Source organism: Ammodytes marinus, assembly GCF_949987685.1.
Source record: "Ammodytes marinus genome assembly, chromosome: 1".
Lineage (NCBI taxonomy): Eukaryota > Metazoa > Chordata > Actinopteri > Uranoscopiformes > Ammodytidae > Ammodytes > Ammodytes marinus.
Genome location: NC_137230.1, coordinates 7,283,980 through 7,302,050, shown reverse-complemented (window position 1 = coordinate 7,302,050; position 18,071 = coordinate 7,283,980). Strand labels below are relative to the sequence as shown.

Genomic DNA, 18,071 nt, shown 5'->3' with positions numbered 1-18,071 from the left:
TTAATGAGGAAAACTTCAAATGCACCAATAAAAATAGGATAAAAAAATGTGATGTCAACTTTCAGAATGCAATGCAATGTGTGTAGGCTACTTACACCACATGTTTTTCTTTGTAACTGTCCAAAAAGCTTCTTAATGAAGTTGTGATGAAAAAGAAAATGAATTTATCAATTTTTTGGCTCTTGTACTGCCATACTTAGGTGTGACTGAGGCCTGCCTACACACCATGCGGTCTCAAGAGAGAGCAGCCTACATCCCAATGCCTGCTAGATGCATGCTTTGCTCCTACATGGCTGTTATATATTGCCGTACAGCAGCAGCGTCACATGACGCGTACAGTGAGGCCAGGCAGCCCCTGTTAACCGCTTCTGCATTGGATAAAGGGACACCGTGTTGGCCGGCTGTCAAAACCCAGCAGCCAGGAGGAAACCCCGGCCCAGGTAAAGACTGGACACTCCCACCGAGGAATTTAATTTCTTTATTTTTCTCTAAGTGATAACGTCTGCGAGCTCATTGATGATACAGTTGACTTTAGCGACGACAACGAGACAAAGGGGGAAGTCAAGTACAGGTCCGTATGGAAGAGCCGGCAAGCTAAACGCACATAGTCGAGAAGCTACCGGAGGACATTCAAAATTAAAGCTACATTTGATAATGTCGTAATTTCTTATTATTTGAAATTGTCATGAGGCGAGGTTAACGCAGACAGTAAAACATAGAGTAGGCTAGTAGGTCAGCCTATGTTTCTGTGCTAGTAATGTTTTAACATTATACTTGGTGCAACATTGGCTAATTGTTATTATCAAAAGTTCTTAAAGCCTGTTTTTGGATTTATCTTTAGATTATGAGAAGATGTTTTGTTATTGTTCGGCTATCACACACGCACAGCTGTGAAGCGTCACTCCCTTTACATTGGCCCAGTATTATCTCGTCTTGCCTCGTTGCTCATAAAGCCTATGTGATGTCATTTGTGTTTGTTTTTCTATCCAGATAAACCTGCCTTGAAAATATTCAGTTACAGACCGATTAAGAGTGAAAAAAACAGCCTAGTTCCTCTGGTTGTTTTGACGGATATAACCGAGGCTTTATTTTGAAAGTATCAAGCAGAAGTCAGGTTTATTCATGTGTGTGTGACTTGACTTGATGCCGGTTATTTTTGGAATCCCGGGATGCTCTGTAACGTTACAAGAAAATGTGTTTTTTTTTTGTACGCTATTACATGTTCATTATTATGTGGCATATATTTCTTCCAATATATAGCAAAGGCCATACCAGTAAATAGACCAATCCCTTCTGACCCAGCCTTCACCCTGAAATGAGATCATCCCAAACTGCTTTAGGTCCTAAATGTACCTCATCTTGATCCGCCCTTTATCTGTTCAGAGGAGTCACCCTTCTTTTCAGCATGATCTTCTGTTATAACCATCAGACTACAGCTAGGATACCTTGTAGAATATTATGTGTTTGTTTATGAACAAGATGAGACTAGGGTAGCAGATTTTAGTCAAACATTTAAAAAAAAAAGTGACATTTTTTGAAAGTATAGGCTACTCTCATAACAACACATTTTTCTCACAGGAAAATTGGATCGCTTGAACACTGTTTGAAGTTAGAAAGCTTCCTGAAAAGTGACTGTTTCACTGTTGTTGTTTACAGCAGCAGGGCCCACAGTTTGGTTTACATTCATATCTTACGTTTGGTTCCAGGTTCCTCAAAACAATTTAGTTTTGATTTATGATTATGGAAGAATTCATTGATAAGAATTATTATGTAAAGATAAAATATGTTTTGTAAAATAACTACGGGACTGTAAAGTGCTAGCCATCACAAGATATTCTGAGAGTGTATTACATGCATGAGGAGTGTAAAAAAAACAAAAAGATGCTTTTCCATGCTTCGATCTTGCAAAGGGAAGAGCAAGCAGGCCAGCGTCTGCAGAGAAGATACAAGCTAACAGTTGAATGAAAGTGACGTCATGTATCATACAATGACTACTGTGTTGAATATTGAGGCTTACTATAGGCTACAAGATCCCCCTAGCTCTGAACCCTGATGAAGCACACAGTTCTCACTGCCCATCACACTCCTGTTAAGTCTTCGTTTGGGTCATTGACAGAGTTGCATAACGCCTGACACTTTTCACAGGGTGACACACACACTGAAGTTCACACACTAGTAATGAGACTCATCACATCATAGCAACGCCTTGATGGGATTTAACATTTGACTGGAGGATCCTGCTGTTGGTTATCTGTGTGTGTGTGGGAAAGAGTCATGACATATTAAGTGAACAGCAGCATTGTTGGTTTGGATTCATTGATTGGTTTGTTATCAGCGGACAAACAGGAGACATAATGGTGAGTGTGTGCAAATGGGAACAGATGGCTGATGATTGAAATGAAGCATGTAGCCTATACCTCCCATGAGCACAGACCAGCACCAGTCCATTGTGACAACTGAGCTTTCTGTCTGATAAACACTTTTGTCCTTTTAAAAGGTACATTACATACAGTACTACCTGCTCGTCCCCCTCGTCTATATGCCAGTTCCTCTCTAGCCCTGCCTGTACATAGACCTACCTATGTGTCCCTTGTTACATGATTATGGAGGAGGACACTATGAAATCATATGGGCAGTTAACGTTTGACTGCGAGTGGTCACGGTCACCATGTGTGATGTTTTTCCTTGGCACTCCAATGTTAAATGCTTGGTTAAGCCACGTGTGACCTTTTCAGGCTCAACATTGTAATCTGGGTTTCTACTAGAAACAATTTTCAGGACGTAGTGTCCAAACACCCTGTGCCATTCTTCTTTTCAACCTCTGTCTTAAACACTCAGTTTCAGAGCCTGTCTCTTTAAGCCCCGCCTTCTAACAAGTGCAGTCTGCTCTGTACAATGTATTGCATTAATCACATCCACCAGTAGCAAGGAGGCTACCAGCCTGTGGCACTGCTGAGGTGCTTTGACAGCGCTGCCTTCAGCTCGTCTGTATTTTTGTGTCGGGTGTTTGAGAGAGACTTTTCAGAAGGTCGACATGTAAATGCTTTTTTTTGATTGGGTTAATGTTATATTTTAATATTTTGAGATGCTGGATTTTTGATTGTTCATGAGCTTTAAGCTGCATGCACACTGTCCCCACTGAACCCCCCCTCAGTAACATATATGTCATACTTCTGCACTTCACTGGCCTTTATGTTCATCCCTGCATCCTTGCCTACCACTTGTTATTGTCATGTTGATGAACCAGCGTTTACTTAATGAGGGTTTAAATATCAAACACTCCTTAACTGACCAAAACTGACTGTTGTACAGGTTGTTCCAGAGGCTGCCAGTGAGGGACAGGGGCCTGTAGTGTCCACATCCCCCAGACCAAGGCACCATGGCTGACCAGGAGGATTCCATCAAGATGAATGGGGCTGCCGGCCACTCCTCCAGCTCTCAGGAGCCTCCTAAAGAGAGCATGCAGCTGAAGAAAGAGATCTCTCTGCTCAATGGAGTCAGTCTGATCGTAGGGAACATGATCGGCTCGGGGATCTTCGTCTCCCCTAAGGGCGTGTTGATCTACAGCGCCTCCTACGGGCTGTCCCTGGTCATCTGGGTGATCGGGGGCCTGTTCTCTGTGGTGGGGGCCTTGTGCTACGCCGAGCTGGGCACCACCATCACCAAGTCGGGGGCGTCTTACGCCTACATCCTGGAGTCCTTCGGGGGCTTCATTGCGTTCATTCGCCTGTGGACGTCTCTGTTGATCATAGAGCCCACCAGCCAGGCCGTCATCGCCATCACCTTCGCTAACTACCTGGTGCAGCCGCTCTTTCCCACGTGTGAGCCGCCGTACGTAGCGGCCAGGCTCATCGCTGCAGCGTGCATATGTAAGTTCTCCTGAGCTACACTGTGTCCTGCCCACATACACACATATACCAAGAGCATCTCTGAAAGGTTCCTCTCTCTCCCCCAGGCTTACTGACGTTCATCAACTCTGCCCATGTGAAGTGGGGCACCAAGGTGCAGGACGTCTTCACCTATGCCAAGGTGGCAGCACTCATCGTCATCATCATCACTGGAGTGGTCAAGCTGGGTCAGGGTGAGTGGGGTCACTGCAGTGCTCTTCAAAGTGTTCCTGATAGAACTGAGCTGAGCTGACTACACATGGCAGTATATATCTCACACGGAAATGATGATTATGTTGAGCAATCAACGGACTGCAGTGTGTAGCTCCAAACCTTTTGGTACCCCAAGTAAAGGGTGAATAGAGCAGCACCGTTCGCTTAATTTAGTACCCTTCCCAATTTTTGACAGTGGAAATGCAGATAAATGCATGCAGAGTGGCACCGAACTGCAACGCTCAGTGGAAATGAGTCTTTATTCCCACCCAAAAGGACTGATCAACCCACAAAACGTGTACCTGAAAGATTTAAAAACTTTGCTGACTGTTCCTTTTATTGCATGGTCTGTGTCTTAGGTAACACCAGTAACTTTGAAGGAGCCTTCCAGGGATCCTCTACAGATCCTGGACACATTGCCCTGGCTCTCTACTCGGCCCTCTTCTCCTACTCAGGCTGGGACACACTCAACTTTGTTACAGAGGAGATCAAAAACCCAGAGAGGTAACACTTCCTCTTCTGCTTCCCTGTCAGTAGATTAAGTTCAGTTTATTTCATTCACCGTCCAATAAATAGACAATATACTTAGACAAACAATAAATAAACGTTATGTTAAAGGTCCCCTATGCACTTTTTCATGTGTTTTTTTAACATAGGTCCCTAGAGAACAACCCTCTCTTTTTCTCCACATCCATTTCTCTCAAACCAAGCTCACGGATATCAAACTTACTTACTAACACTAACTCTACCTCCACCTGTGATAAGCACAACCCCATATACCAATCAAAGCCTGACTGGGGCTTTAAAGACACTGGCTCTAAAAACAGAGTGTTTCAGCAATGGCACTGTGAGAAATATAAACGGGTCTTTGGACAGAACACCAAGAAACCTAGTTGAAATACAGATTACAATTTTGAACCTGAGAATTTGCATAATATGTGACCTTTAATGCTTTTCTAGCATTGAAAACAAAATATAAGAAACAAAACAGGGTTAGGGTTAGATTTGATAGAAAGTGTAATCAGGGGCCCTTCAGAATAGCCTTGAAATGATACTGTCGTTCCAGGAACCTGCCCCTTGCCATTGCCATCTCTATGCCCATTGTCACCACCATCTACATCCTGACCAACGTGGCCTACTATGCAGTGCTGGACGTCAGCGCTATACTAGCCAGTGACGCAGTGGCAGTGGTGAGTCAACTAGCTAATGACATGGAGAACCACATGCAGTGGTGTGTGAGCTGAAAAAATCAATTACTAAAAAAGATTGATTTCTGTGTCCGGTTTAGACATTTGCAGATCAAACTCTCGGCGTGATGGCTTGGATCATCCCCATCGCCGTGGCTCTGTCCTGCTATGGAGGCCTCAATGCATCCATTATAGCTGCCTCCAGGTAGAACACACACACACACACGCACGCACGCACGCACACGCACACACACACACACACGCACACACACACGTCTCACACACACACACACACACACACACACACACACACACACACACACACACACACACACACACACACACACACACACACACACATTTACTCTGTCTGTGTAAATGTTCTGTTTTATATGACCAATATAAAAGACAATTGCTTTTCCTTTACACATAGTGTGTCATTCCTGTGTGTTGTGTCCAGGTTGTTCTTTGTGGGCTCTCGAGAGGGTCACCTTCCAGACGCTCTGTCCATGATCCACATACAGAGATACACCCCCATTCCTGCTCTCCTCTTCAATGTACGAAAATGGATCAATACATGTACATTTTGGTGGAGGTAGTTAGTTAATACGGTAGTTATAGTAGAACTGTAAGGTGGAGCATTCTCATACTCTCCTTGATTTTAGTTGAAAACTTCCAACGATTTTAAAGGAACAGTGTGTAATATCATAGTATTAAGAGGTATCAAGTGGTAAAAGTTCTAGATTGCAACACTCCCTTGCTAGCCCCTCTCTTCAGGAGAATTTACATAAGCTATACTAAGGAAGCCTTCAAGAACATGTAGCTAGTTACTAAAGATCCATCAAAGTCTTTCTACAATATCAAGTGATGAGATGAAGATGTATTTAGTTATTTATTATATAGTACTTCTACTTTGTCTTCAAACTGGTGCTTTTCCCCAGGACACCCACTGTATATGATAACGCGTAGGGCGGGTTAAGTTTTGTGCTACTGTAGACATATAACAGTGCAACCTGGCGGCGGAAAATGTTCATATACAAGGTTCTTTCTTAGCTTATAAAATAAACAACAACCTTTGTTTTCAAGCAACTATACACACTTATTATAGGATAGTTTTGAATATTATATTCAATTTCTACCACATCTGTTCTGTAAAACGCAAGTACATTCTACACAATAAACCTTTAGTACATTTTGTATTCTAAATAGAAAATGTAATATGATTTTGAAAATGTAAATGAACTGTCAGCTTTTTGCCAGCTGATAAATATGATCCATTTTTATGCAACCCCCCCCCCCCCCCCGCCCCTCCTCCTGCTGTGTCTCCTGCTCTGTCCACTGTCCAGTGTGTGATGTCACTGGTCTACCTGACAGTAGAGGACGTCTTCCAGCTCATCAACTACTACAGCTTCAGCTACTGGTTCTTCATGGGTCTGTCCATCGCCGGGCAACTCTACCTCCGCTGGAAAGAACCAGACAGGCCCAGACCTCTCAAGGTAAGACACTACCATCTATCCATCCATTGATCCATCCATCTGTACATATATACTGTACATCCATCCATCCATTTTGTGCTGCTTACCCAATTGGGGTCACAGTGGGAGTAGCGTGCACACATTCTGTGCAGGATGGGGCTTTAAAGGTAGTCAGAAATTCTGGAGAATGCTTGTTGTCAAAATCTTTTTTTTGTCGTCAAAATCAGTGAATATTTCCTCACGATTCGCTACCTGTCCGTACTGTGTGCACTCACTGAAAAGAAAATCACATAGCCTTGGCTCTGTAAATGGATATGTTGCAAGCTACGGTTGGCCCCTTTGCTAGCACACATTTTATCTAGGCTACATTCCAGTTTATAGAGCCTAGGCTGTGTATTAACACCTTTTCAGCACACACAGGTAGCGGAGATATTCACTGATTTTGACAAATAATTGACAATGCGTTCTCCTGAATTGGCTCTACCTCTAAGTTGAATCAATAATCGGCACATTGATTATGATGCTTAGGGACAGAAGATACATTTTATTTAATAAAAAATGTCAACCAGTCATTCATTAAAAGCAAATACTATCAAATGAAGTGTACCAAACCCCCCCCCCCCCCTCCTGCTGTGTCTCTGTGCAGCTGTCCCTGGTCTATCCGGTGGTGTTCTGTATGTGTGCTGTGTTCCTGGTGGCAGTGCCTCTCTACAGCGACACACTCAACTCTCTGATCGGCATCAGTATCGCCCTGTCAGGGGTCCCCGTCTACTTCCTGGGCATCCATATGCCAGAGTCCAAACGACCGCCCATTGTCACCAAGCTACTGCGTGAGTTCACCACACGGCCAGAACAGCAGGCCACTGTTGTTGCAGGCCATTTCAGCTTTATGCTTGGGCTGTGTGATATGCATTGTCTACGATAATATCTTTATTATAAATAAGTTGTTTTTATAAATATTATCATTAAAGGCATAGTTCAAATTTTTTAGCTTATTGCTTCACTCTCTGGCTCAAGAAAGAGCGACAGAAACTGTTCATGTAACTGTGCATGCATTCTCGATATAGAAACGGTTAAAGGTCGCTCATCCAGGTGAGCTTAGCTCAAACCCTGGTGGTCAGGGGGAGCGAGTCAAAACATTAACAGGCAAAAAGCACGACATTCTGTCTAATTCTAAGTTTTGAACAATGTATTAAAGGTCTAATATACTGTTAACAAGAGCCAGCTAGAAGACAAAGCTTTTACAAACCAAGTTTTTTAATTTTCTTACACATTTTTTAAGGAGGCAAAATATAGTAATTTTTTTTTATATCCGCAAAATCTACAAAAATATTGAGATTTTATTTTTTGTCAATATCGCACCCCCCCACTGCATTGTATATGGTTCCTAATTGTCTCTTTAGCAGTGTAGACACAGCTTGCTGACATGTGGTCGTCTCTTCACCGCAGGTTCTCTGACTCACTTCACCCAGTTCGGCTGCTTCTGTGTGCTGACAGAGTTGGACAAAAGTGAATAGCATCACCAGCACGCTTCCAACCGTTACCCAGCAGGCACTGCAGCCTCACAGCTGACAGTCACCGGGCGGAGCAGACCAAGGATTCTTAATGACTCTTTTATTGTACTGTACCACACCATGTCCAAGTGCTCCGACTTTTAATGAGACTTGTTTACACTGAAAATGCTGCCACACAATCCTGACGATCCTCACCTGCACATATACCCTGGAACTCAAGGACATTCAACTGCAAGGATAGGCCGCACTGTTATACTGCATATTGTGGATAGCATTGGTTTTATTCCTTCATCAGCACGCTATTCAATTACCTCTATTATAAAGGATGTACCTTGTAAGTTATACAGGTACTCATATATATCTATGCCTTTTTTAACATGTGTCTGTGAGATTCTACAGGTGCTGCACAACCTGATAATGATGCAAGTGGATTTTGTTACGTTGATTTAACCCATTTTTAAAGGTCAGCGATTTTGGACAATGCTTGCAAAATCAGTGAATAACTCCTCACATTCCGCTATGTACGTATTGTGTGTGCACTGAAAAATGTCCAGTGTTAATATACAGCCTAGGCTCTGTAAACGCTCCTGTTGCTAGCCAAAGTGGGCCCCCTTTGTTTAGTTAAAAGAGGTTAGGCTGTGTATTAATACCAGCTTTTTTTTGTACGGACAGGTAGTTGGATCATGAGAAGGTATTTACTGATTTTGAGAAAATTCTCCAGAATGACTGACTCCTTTGACTGAAAGATAATGTGTGTGATGTGTGTTTGTGACATGTTCACTTTCTGGATGGAAAAAATGAAAAACATCTTTTGTTTCTCTGCTGCTACATGAAGGTTTTGAGTTATCAATATATCATCCTAGTGGCATTGCCTTTATGTACTTTTGTTGCCATTGTCTGATAGCATTTTGTTTTTGAGTTTTATAATGTGTCAACTCAAACATAGCGTATAGGTGAATTACCCGAGTTCACTCCAACCTTCCTGCTCTTTATGTAAATGCAATAAATCCATATACTGTCCTTCTTCAGTGTTCAATGTGCTGGATTCAACAGACAACAGATGGATTTGGATATCCATTGAGGGATGAGTTGAATTAGTCCGGTATTGTAACATTTGCACAGCCTTTCTTCTGATTGGCCTTAAATACACAATGCTTCAAACCCACTGTCACTCAAAATCTAAGTAAAAAGTATGTGAAAGAATGTAGTTGCAACAAGTGTTTTTTAATATTGTTTAACCATTGAGGAAATGTATGCCAAGCGAAGTGCATTTCTCTTTACCTTCCTCAAATTGAAAGATACATTTTTATTGAATTATGAGATTGTATGTAACAAACTGATCTTTTTAAGCAGATTTTTTTGTTCCTGTGTATTTTTCCATGCAGGACAAACTAACACTTCAGATGTTGCAAGTTTATTTTGAAAGCTTTCTTTTTATACACATCTACATATTTACAGTAAATTTAATTCAACAAGCATCCAAGGGAAACAATCGGAACTTAAAAAAAAAAAAAGGGGAAATTTCTGAACCAAACACACTCCAACAAAAAATGATGCAGCACTTTCACATTATGCAAAAACCTTAAACACACAGTTATGCTTACACACACGCACACTCACTACCATGCACAAAATGCAAACACCCTAAATTGCAACCACACACACACGGTCCAAGACACGCCTCACTTACAGAAGTGTTAACAGCACAAAGCATACCGGGCATATAACACTAATATGCAACATTTCTAACACACATTCACTTTGAACACAACACCCACACACAAGTTCACTCCACCATAGTTTAAAAAAAAACAGACACTCTGGATCCTTGTGAAAATAACACCTACTCCTTCACCGTCTGTGTAGTGGAGGAGGATGGATTTCACCCTACAAACACCCTCACTCATTCATGGTAGAATACCCCTTTTTTCAACAGACTTCTTAATCCCAGTTCAGACCAAAGATTCACCTTACAACTCCTTGCGACGAAACGGTTGAGACGTTTTAAAACTGGACCTTGCGATTTGACATGTTGAATCTTCTGCGACGCCTTGCAACGCGCTGCAACGAGCAGTTCACACCGCTCCGCTTTCTCCCCCGCGACGTACTAAAACTGTCTCGTCGCAAGCAGCTGCAAGGCGAAGCTTTGGTCTGAACTGGGCTTTATATACATTGGCACATAAAATGGAACGTTTTGAACATGTAGGGTACCGTTGCTGTTGATTTAAGACTTGTTTCTCTTTAAACTTCACTTGAGGTTGTGGTAAAATCTGAAAAAGTGCTACAGATAAATTGCTACAATGTAGGATAGGATTTCTTGAAAGCATATTTTTTGTCAGACTTGTTTTGGTTAACGTGCAGTCCTCTCACCTACACAGAGGGTCAAATGGAGTATGGTGTTATTTGTAAAAGGGGGCTTTGGGAATGTCCACAGACAGTGCAGTGCGATAATGGACAGCTCAATCAGAATGATATTTGTCCTCGTCCTCCTCGTCTTTGTCCTCTTCAGCGCGGCCTCCCAGCTCCTGCAGCAAGTCTCTCTGGTAGCTCTGCCAGCTCCTCCTGCTGTACGAGTGCTCCTCCTCACAGTAACCTGGATCAATGACACACACACACCAGAAAGTCAACAACCAGGAAAAAAGACTTGATTGTTACACTTGCATACGTGTGTAAAGCCAAAGATAAATAAAGCAGTTTGGGTGAGATACTGAGAGGTGTTGGCGACACTGACGTCTCCGGTGTGATGGACGCCGGGGATCCGAATGCTTCTTTCAAGCCTGAATACACAGTGACATGTCCCAAAAACTGAATGCATGACTAGAGAAAAAGACCAGGCCTCCCTATATAAGATTCTGTCTACAGCCGACAAAGTTACCGTCACCACCGACGTATGGACAGCATTTAAATGAAACTTTTTTTTTTTTTGGGCTTCGATGCAAATTTAGAAGTCTGAACATTCAGCTACAGCTGTGTTATTAAAAAGGGAAGAGCAGTTTGCACTCTTTATCAGCATAACACCCTAGCCTGGAAATCCAGACCCTGATATCTTGAACGATAGAGGGTCTGGCCACGATCATTAGTAATTTCCAACTCAAGGGGCGGCTTCTACTCGTGCATTTCAAATGCCACTGCACGCAGTTGGATAGCACTACAACCAATCAGAGCGATGCACAAGGCGACGTAAGCCCCTTTCGTTTAGCGAACAGCTGTTAAATTAAACGTTTGCCGTTGTCGGTCGGCAAAATAGAACATTCCACTTAATTGCTAATGAAAGATTTGAGTGCCGTCTTCCAAATCGTTAAGGGTCGAGGCCAAAGCAGTCTCAAACTCACACAACATATCCGCAGCCATATTTGATGTTTACTATCACGGCTTCGACGTCGCATGCACGTCACTGTCGTCATCCGGTTACGTCCTCCCCAGAGCACCATATAAAAGGGCTCTGGCCCGCCCATATTAGATAGAACCAATTGAAACGTGAGCCCAGATTTCTGGTCTTCTTGATAAAGCTTCAACGGAGCGTGTCCAGACCAACACGCGCAGCAAATTTAATTTGCCAGTGCCTAGTGGTAGGTCTGGGAATGCCAGGCTACATAACACCCAGCACCGCAAAAAAAAAAAAAACACAGTATGTCGATACATTTGTCGATTCATGCCTCTGACAAGTCGACACGCAAAAGGATGAGTCATTTGCGTACATACTTGTTTGTTATCTCGATGGAAATGACTGGATGTGAAAATCCAAGTTAAGAATCAGCAGCCTAAGTGCCAACCAGCACACACTAGAATACCCGACACTAACAAATGCTCACCACCGTAGCGCTCCTCTCTGTCACTGTCTCCTTCACTGTCATCAGGATATTCATTCCTCCAGTTGGCTTCCTCGTTCTCATCATCCTCATCATCATACACTTCCTCTTCATGAACCACAAGGTCAGGCACCTAGGACAAAACACATGACATTTATCTGAAGGACTGGTGTGTGTGTGTGTGTGTGTGGGGGGGGGGGGGGGCGGGGGGGTATTCACACAGAGAAACCTCAGAGAAATAGAAAAAACAACAAGAATAGTGCTGTTCTAATGTCTAAATCCTGTTGTCTATGGCCGTTTTAATGCATTCTTTTACTGGTTCGGTTGGTTAGCCAAAGACAAAACTCCCCCTCCGTGGACAAGAAAGATATATTATATTCTACTTTCTTAGCATAATCAAATATGCACAATTCCCTGTACAAAGTTCTCTGGATCTTCCAGGTCCAAAATTACAAAAATGCAAGAAATGTCACCCCCCAGTGTTGAATGCTATGTACTTCAGACTTAAGGATAAAATATTGATGCACTGACAATTTTCCCAAAATGGTGGTCTCATCCGGCACATCAACTTGTGGAGATACTAGTTTATATGCTACTAATTGGCCCTAAAAGCATTGCTTAATCCAGTTTTGAGTTGATAATCTACCTCAGCCATATCTTCATTCACTCACTGCGGTTTTCAGCACTCATTCATCTGTCCGTCCACCCATCCACACACACCAGTTCTCCCTCATCGGCGTAGGCCCTGACAGACAGGATGTCCTGGATCCAGCCGGGGGCCACAGTCTCCTGGTAGTACAGGTCATAGACGTAGTCCTCCTCCTGCTCACGGTGCTCTGAGCCCAGGCTCTGTCCTGACACGTCAAGACGCTCACGCAGCAGCTTGGTGCTGTTACACAGGATCACCTCTGGGTCTGAGGGCACCATCTAAAACAAAGACACAGACTCAATTCATCAATACTGAAGACAAATCCATACTAACAATGCTGAATAATGCCTGGACGTGTAACATTAAACAGATGAACAGAGGCAGGCATCACACTATACAATAAGGAGGCAAACTACTAAATTGTTTACTCCCGTGAGCAGCTGAGACTTGAGTCGGTGAGACAGCTGCATATCAAAATGTTCACGTTTCTGTTGGTAAAGTACGAGTATAAAACACAGCGGGCGTGGACTGAACCTTAAAGTTTCAAGCTGTCGGGTCGATGCATGACGTACTGAGCCGCTCCAGACATCTTTCCAGCGGTTAAATGAGGGTAATCGGTAAGAGGAGGAGAATGAAATGCTTATCAAATTCAACACTGCTGATAATATAGCAAAAGGAAATCCCGTTTAGAAAATTATAAATCACACACACAGACCACACTAATGAAAATAACTTGTTGAATGTGAATCCAACTGGAAGGCTACAAAAGACGTGGCCTGCACCCAGTTTATAGGAGTGATATTGGTTTGTCTAAAGCCCTGCTTTGAGAAACCTAAAGCGGTAGACCACTCGTTCTTAGCTTGTTCATAACAAGTTGATATTAGCCTAAAGGCCAGGACACACCGGCCCGATAATCGTGCGTCGGACATCGTCGGAGAGTCTTGAGGGGGCGGGGACACAAATCTGTTTGGTGTGTTTGGTGACATCGGCCGTTGTAGATGTCGTCGGGCTTCTTTTCAGCCGATTCAACATGTTCAATCGGCGTAGGGCAGTCTTTCAGCCGGAGCAATTTGATTGGTGGAGGGCTCGTCCGTATCTGCTCTGTCACGGCAGCGGAGCAGATATTAGTTTCACTTTCGTCAAACAAGATTTAGGAAGCTATCGATAAAATCGGAGAATGTTCGGATTGTTATGTAGGCTAAAACACAATCAGCACACAGCATTAGATCGTCCGTGCATGACGTTTTCACATGTTTTCAGAAATAGTTGAGGTAGTTTGGGCGAGGAGCGGCCACGTGTGTGTGTGTGTGTGTGTGTGTGTGTGTGTGTGTGTGTGTGTGTGTGTGTGTGTGTGTGTGTGTGTGTGTGTGTCTGTCTGCAGCATGCATTCTCTCCGTTATAATGACAGCCTACGTTATGATAACAGCTACTTAATGTCATCCGGCGCAAGCGCAGATCGTACGGCAAGCCGGTAGTCGGCTCGTGTGTCGCATTTTTTTTGACAGCGTCGGGGAAAATGAAGCTGCCTGCATCGGCAGACTCCATTTTCTGGCGACGGTTGGTAGTCGGACCGGTGTGTGTAAAACATATGAGGCCCACAGATATAATCAGTATTGTTGAAGTAAAAATGTATAATATGAAGTATGGTAATTAATACCGTAACAGAAAAATTCCTCTTCCTAAATTATTCCTATATGCAACTAGGGATGTGAACAATGTGTCGATTCTCGGCTCGATTTTCGACTCGTACTCAAGACGACTCCAAAAATAGAAATCGGTAAATCGGGTGTTTTACTTTATTAGATGTTTTGGGGACATGGGAGACGTCCGTGATGCGAGTTCACGTGTGGTCGCGAGCCCACGCTGCAGGCGCTTCATTTCTGCGATGAGCGCGCATAACATGTCCGGTGTGGGTCAACAGTGCAACATATAAAGCATAACGTTATAATATTCGTCTACGACCGTGATGTTAAATCACCTTCACTCAAAGCCTCCGCCCGAGCAAAGCAGCGAGTAGCGCTGTGACGGTGACGATCACCGGGAGACCTCGCAAGTATGAGTGAGTGAGCCGCGTGCAGAAAAACTCTGTGGTTTGATGGATAACATGATAACCGGGGGTATCCTGCCCGTTAACGGTGTCTACGGGAACGGCTTTCGCGATCTGTTTTTATTAGTGCTGTCAGTTTAACGCATTATTAACGGCGTTAACGCAAACCCATTTTAACGGCGTCAATTTTTTTATCGCGCGATTAACGCTCGTCATGGCCTAGCAAACGTTGTGTTTTTTTCACATGCTGTTGTATCAAATAGTAATGTTAGAACAACTGAAACACCACAAGCTATACATATGGCTCGCAGGTAAGTTACAGTTCATTCAAAAGGAACATGTCCTACAGCGTAATTTCACATTAAAAGCATTTAACTGGCAAAACGTCAAGTCAATTCTGACTTTTATTTTGAAGCAGAAACCGGAACCTAGCACTTCCTAGCTCAGCTGCGCGACCTTCACTAGTCTTCCGTGTGTGACTCTGGGACCACGCGGAAAAAGAACAGAAAAGAAAGCTTATCATTTGCAAAAGTCTTACTTATAACCCTGCGCGCACACCAAAACCTCCATGAATGTTAGTGGCAGCCGGCAGTCATTCATTTTAACTTTAATTTTCGCTACGAAGGGCGACTAGAGCCTCGGCTGCAGCTGCACCATAGCAACCACAGGTGCTCGCAGGCGTATAGTGTGTCCACTCCACACAGTCTGAAATAAGCCGTGGATGAAAGACTCCCAAAACATTTAGGCCTACAACAACCAGTTTAATTTAGCCTTAATACTAATTTGTTTTATACAGGCTACCCTATGTTGTTTTATGGTTTGGTAAGAAGTTCCAATAGGTTTGTGAATGCTGTTCTGGGGGGGGGGGGGTCTATATTGTTATTTGCAAATTATGATATTTTAGAAGAAATACACTGAATTACAATGGTGTAGACATCATTGTAATTCAGTGTATTTTTTCTAAAATATCATAATTAGAATGGGTGTGATAATTGCGAGTTAACTATGACATTAATGCGATTCAATATTTTAATCGTTTGACAGCACTAGTTTTTATGTCTCGAGTCTACACAGAGCCATGTCGGCCATTTTTTTTTTTTTTTTTTTTTTTTTTTTTTTTAAATGGCACAGTAAATCGATCGATTTGTCGATTCATGCCTCCGACACGTCGACACGCAAATAATGAGTCGTTTAACATCCCTATATGCAACCAGCTACAATAATGCTCAAATCACCTTGCCAGAAGACTTGTCCCCGTCTTCTTGATCCTCATGTACCAGATCCACCACCTGGATGTCCCCCAGAGCCCACAGCTTGCCCTGCTCTTCCCCCCTCTCCTCTGCCTGCTCCTGGGCCTCTGTCTGGGGCTGTGTCTGCTCAGCGGGGCCCGTCAGCCCTGTGCGGTGGCTGGACAGGATCCTGTAGCGCTCTTCTCTCCTGGTGCTCCACTTGGAGCTCCGCAGGTCTCCAATGACCCGCTGTGAGCTGGCTGCAGAGGGCCGCTGAGCGTGGGCCACACGAGGCCGGGCCAGGGCCTGTCGAACCTGGGTCTGAACAGGGGCATCCTGGGAAGGAGGTGAGGGACTGTTAGCACCATTACATGGAATCAAGATTATATCTGCCTCTCAAAAGGTAGAGTGAGCTAATCTGGAGTGATAATAACACAGGCATTCTCCAGAATCAGTCTGACTCCACCCAGAAGTTGCACTAAACAATTCTTCAAAAAATACCCAAGCAAAGCATTTCTTTATTTTCAAGTCGAATACCTGCCTACTCAAAATGTCTCAGTGAGCAGAAAAATCATAGAAAGTATACATCATAGACGGTATATATAAAAGAAAATACATTGACAGCAAATTAGTTGAATCACATTTCCCTTTATAATACACCTGAAAAAACAAAATGCATGCGTGTGTATGTATAGTATTGTGTGTATTTGTAACTATTTCTATGTGTGTGTGTATTTATTGTATGGTGAATACTCAAACAACTAGAATGCGTTTACCAGCAAGGCCAATGCATTTGCGATGGACGTGACTAAAACACATTCTAATGTAAAAACATGACGGCTTTGGTTTTAGATTGAAGTCAAGTTCCCGTGGCCTGCAAACATGTCACAACTACATTCATCAACAAAACGAGCTAACCATTGCACAGGCTAATTATGTGCGTACGAGTACTGTTGGGCTAACAACACTGACTAGCCTAAGTGCTATGCTAACAGTGACTAGCACATAATGCACGCCGCGTCATTGTTTACAGAAGAGTAGCTTCATATTTGGATGGCTAGATTAATTTAGTAAACGTCCGCAAATAGTTACGTCTTTACCAAGAGGGTAAAAACAAACGCGTATTCGCCGTCTGGTCTGACTTGACGTTAGCCGGCGGCGCTACGCTAGCCACGGTTAGCCGCCAGCGGCCTCTCACCTGTGTCGCTACGGTCGCCACGAGTTTGAAGACAGAGTTTTCCACCGCGGCCTGTTCGGGCTCTGGTACCGTCTCTCCCGGGCTTTGGGACGTCTCTGGACGGATACGTTTACACGCCAGCAACAAAGCATCGGCTGGGTCGGTGCCCCGCTTTCTCTTGACTCGCAGAATGGTCGTGTTTGGGTCCATGTTGTTGCTCTGTCAGAGTTTTTCTGGCAGACAGACAGTCAGAGAGGATGAACACTGGTGGGCTGGCGCTCCGCCTTTATTTCCGGGTACAACAGACGTCACAGCACGGCGGACTGCAAATAATTGCATACAACATACAACCTACATGAATACCTCAATATGTGTTTCTGGCAGTGGTGTAGTCTACGTGATACGCAGGTATACACAGTATACCCACTAAGAAAGCTCCAGCATTTCCGTATGCCCACTAAGAAATGCGAAATGATACGTAACCATTTCGATAGTGACAGAACTCAACTGTCATACTTTCATTGATAAATTGAACCCGTGCGCTGTGTCCCCGTGGAATTCGCAACGGACTTATAATAGATGCGGTACCAGGCATTACCCACGGCCCTTTTCATTGCGGACTGTTGGGTAAAAGAAAGGGCGATGTCCAACCCGAAAATACTGGCAGCGCGACGCAACATTCAGCTCAGTAGTCCCCTCGGGAGACGCGCACGGTGCTGTCGGAGCTCACCAAAAACGCGCAGGGACTTATTTTCTCCCAATGAGGAAAAAGTGATATTCTCAGTTTGCATAACCGGTCTGAAATTCATATTAACTTTTGCGAGCACTTCAAGATCGGATCATCAGTGCAGTTTTCATAGGCTATTAGGTGGCGACTGATTCAC

At 43.7% G+C, this 18,071-nt stretch overlaps 2 protein-coding genes across 2 annotated transcripts; one reads left to right on the top strand and one right to left on the bottom strand.

The window, feature by feature from the left end:
* Window positions 1–3,379: 3,379 nt before the first annotated feature.
* Window positions 3,380–8,279, top strand: slc7a6 (solute carrier family 7 member 6; the record flags this gene model as incomplete). The annotated part of the gene is made up of 9 exons (XM_080031270.1): window positions 3,380–3,869; window positions 3,956–4,081; window positions 4,460–4,604; window positions 5,167–5,290; window positions 5,389–5,492; window positions 5,748–5,844; window positions 6,634–6,783; window positions 7,409–7,592; window positions 8,212–8,279. 9 exons carry the CDS (start codon window positions 3,380–3,382, stop codon window positions 8,277–8,279), a joined length of 1,488 nt encoding a protein of 495 aa, XP_079887396.1.
* A 1,384-nt stretch (window positions 8,280–9,663) lies between these two features.
* On the bottom strand, window positions 9,664–17,485 carry slc7a6os (solute carrier family 7 member 6 opposite strand). Its single transcript, XM_080034513.1, has 5 exons — window positions 17,209–17,485; window positions 16,017–16,346; window positions 12,806–13,012; window positions 12,089–12,218; window positions 9,664–10,869 (listed from the first exon to the last, which is right to left on the bottom strand). Exons 1-5 carry the CDS (start codon window positions 17,395–17,397, stop codon window positions 10,736–10,738), a joined length of 990 nt encoding a protein of 329 aa, XP_079890639.1. The 5' UTR covers window positions 17,398–17,485; the 3' UTR covers window positions 9,664–10,735.
* Between the last annotated feature and the right edge of the window lie 586 nt (window positions 17,486–18,071).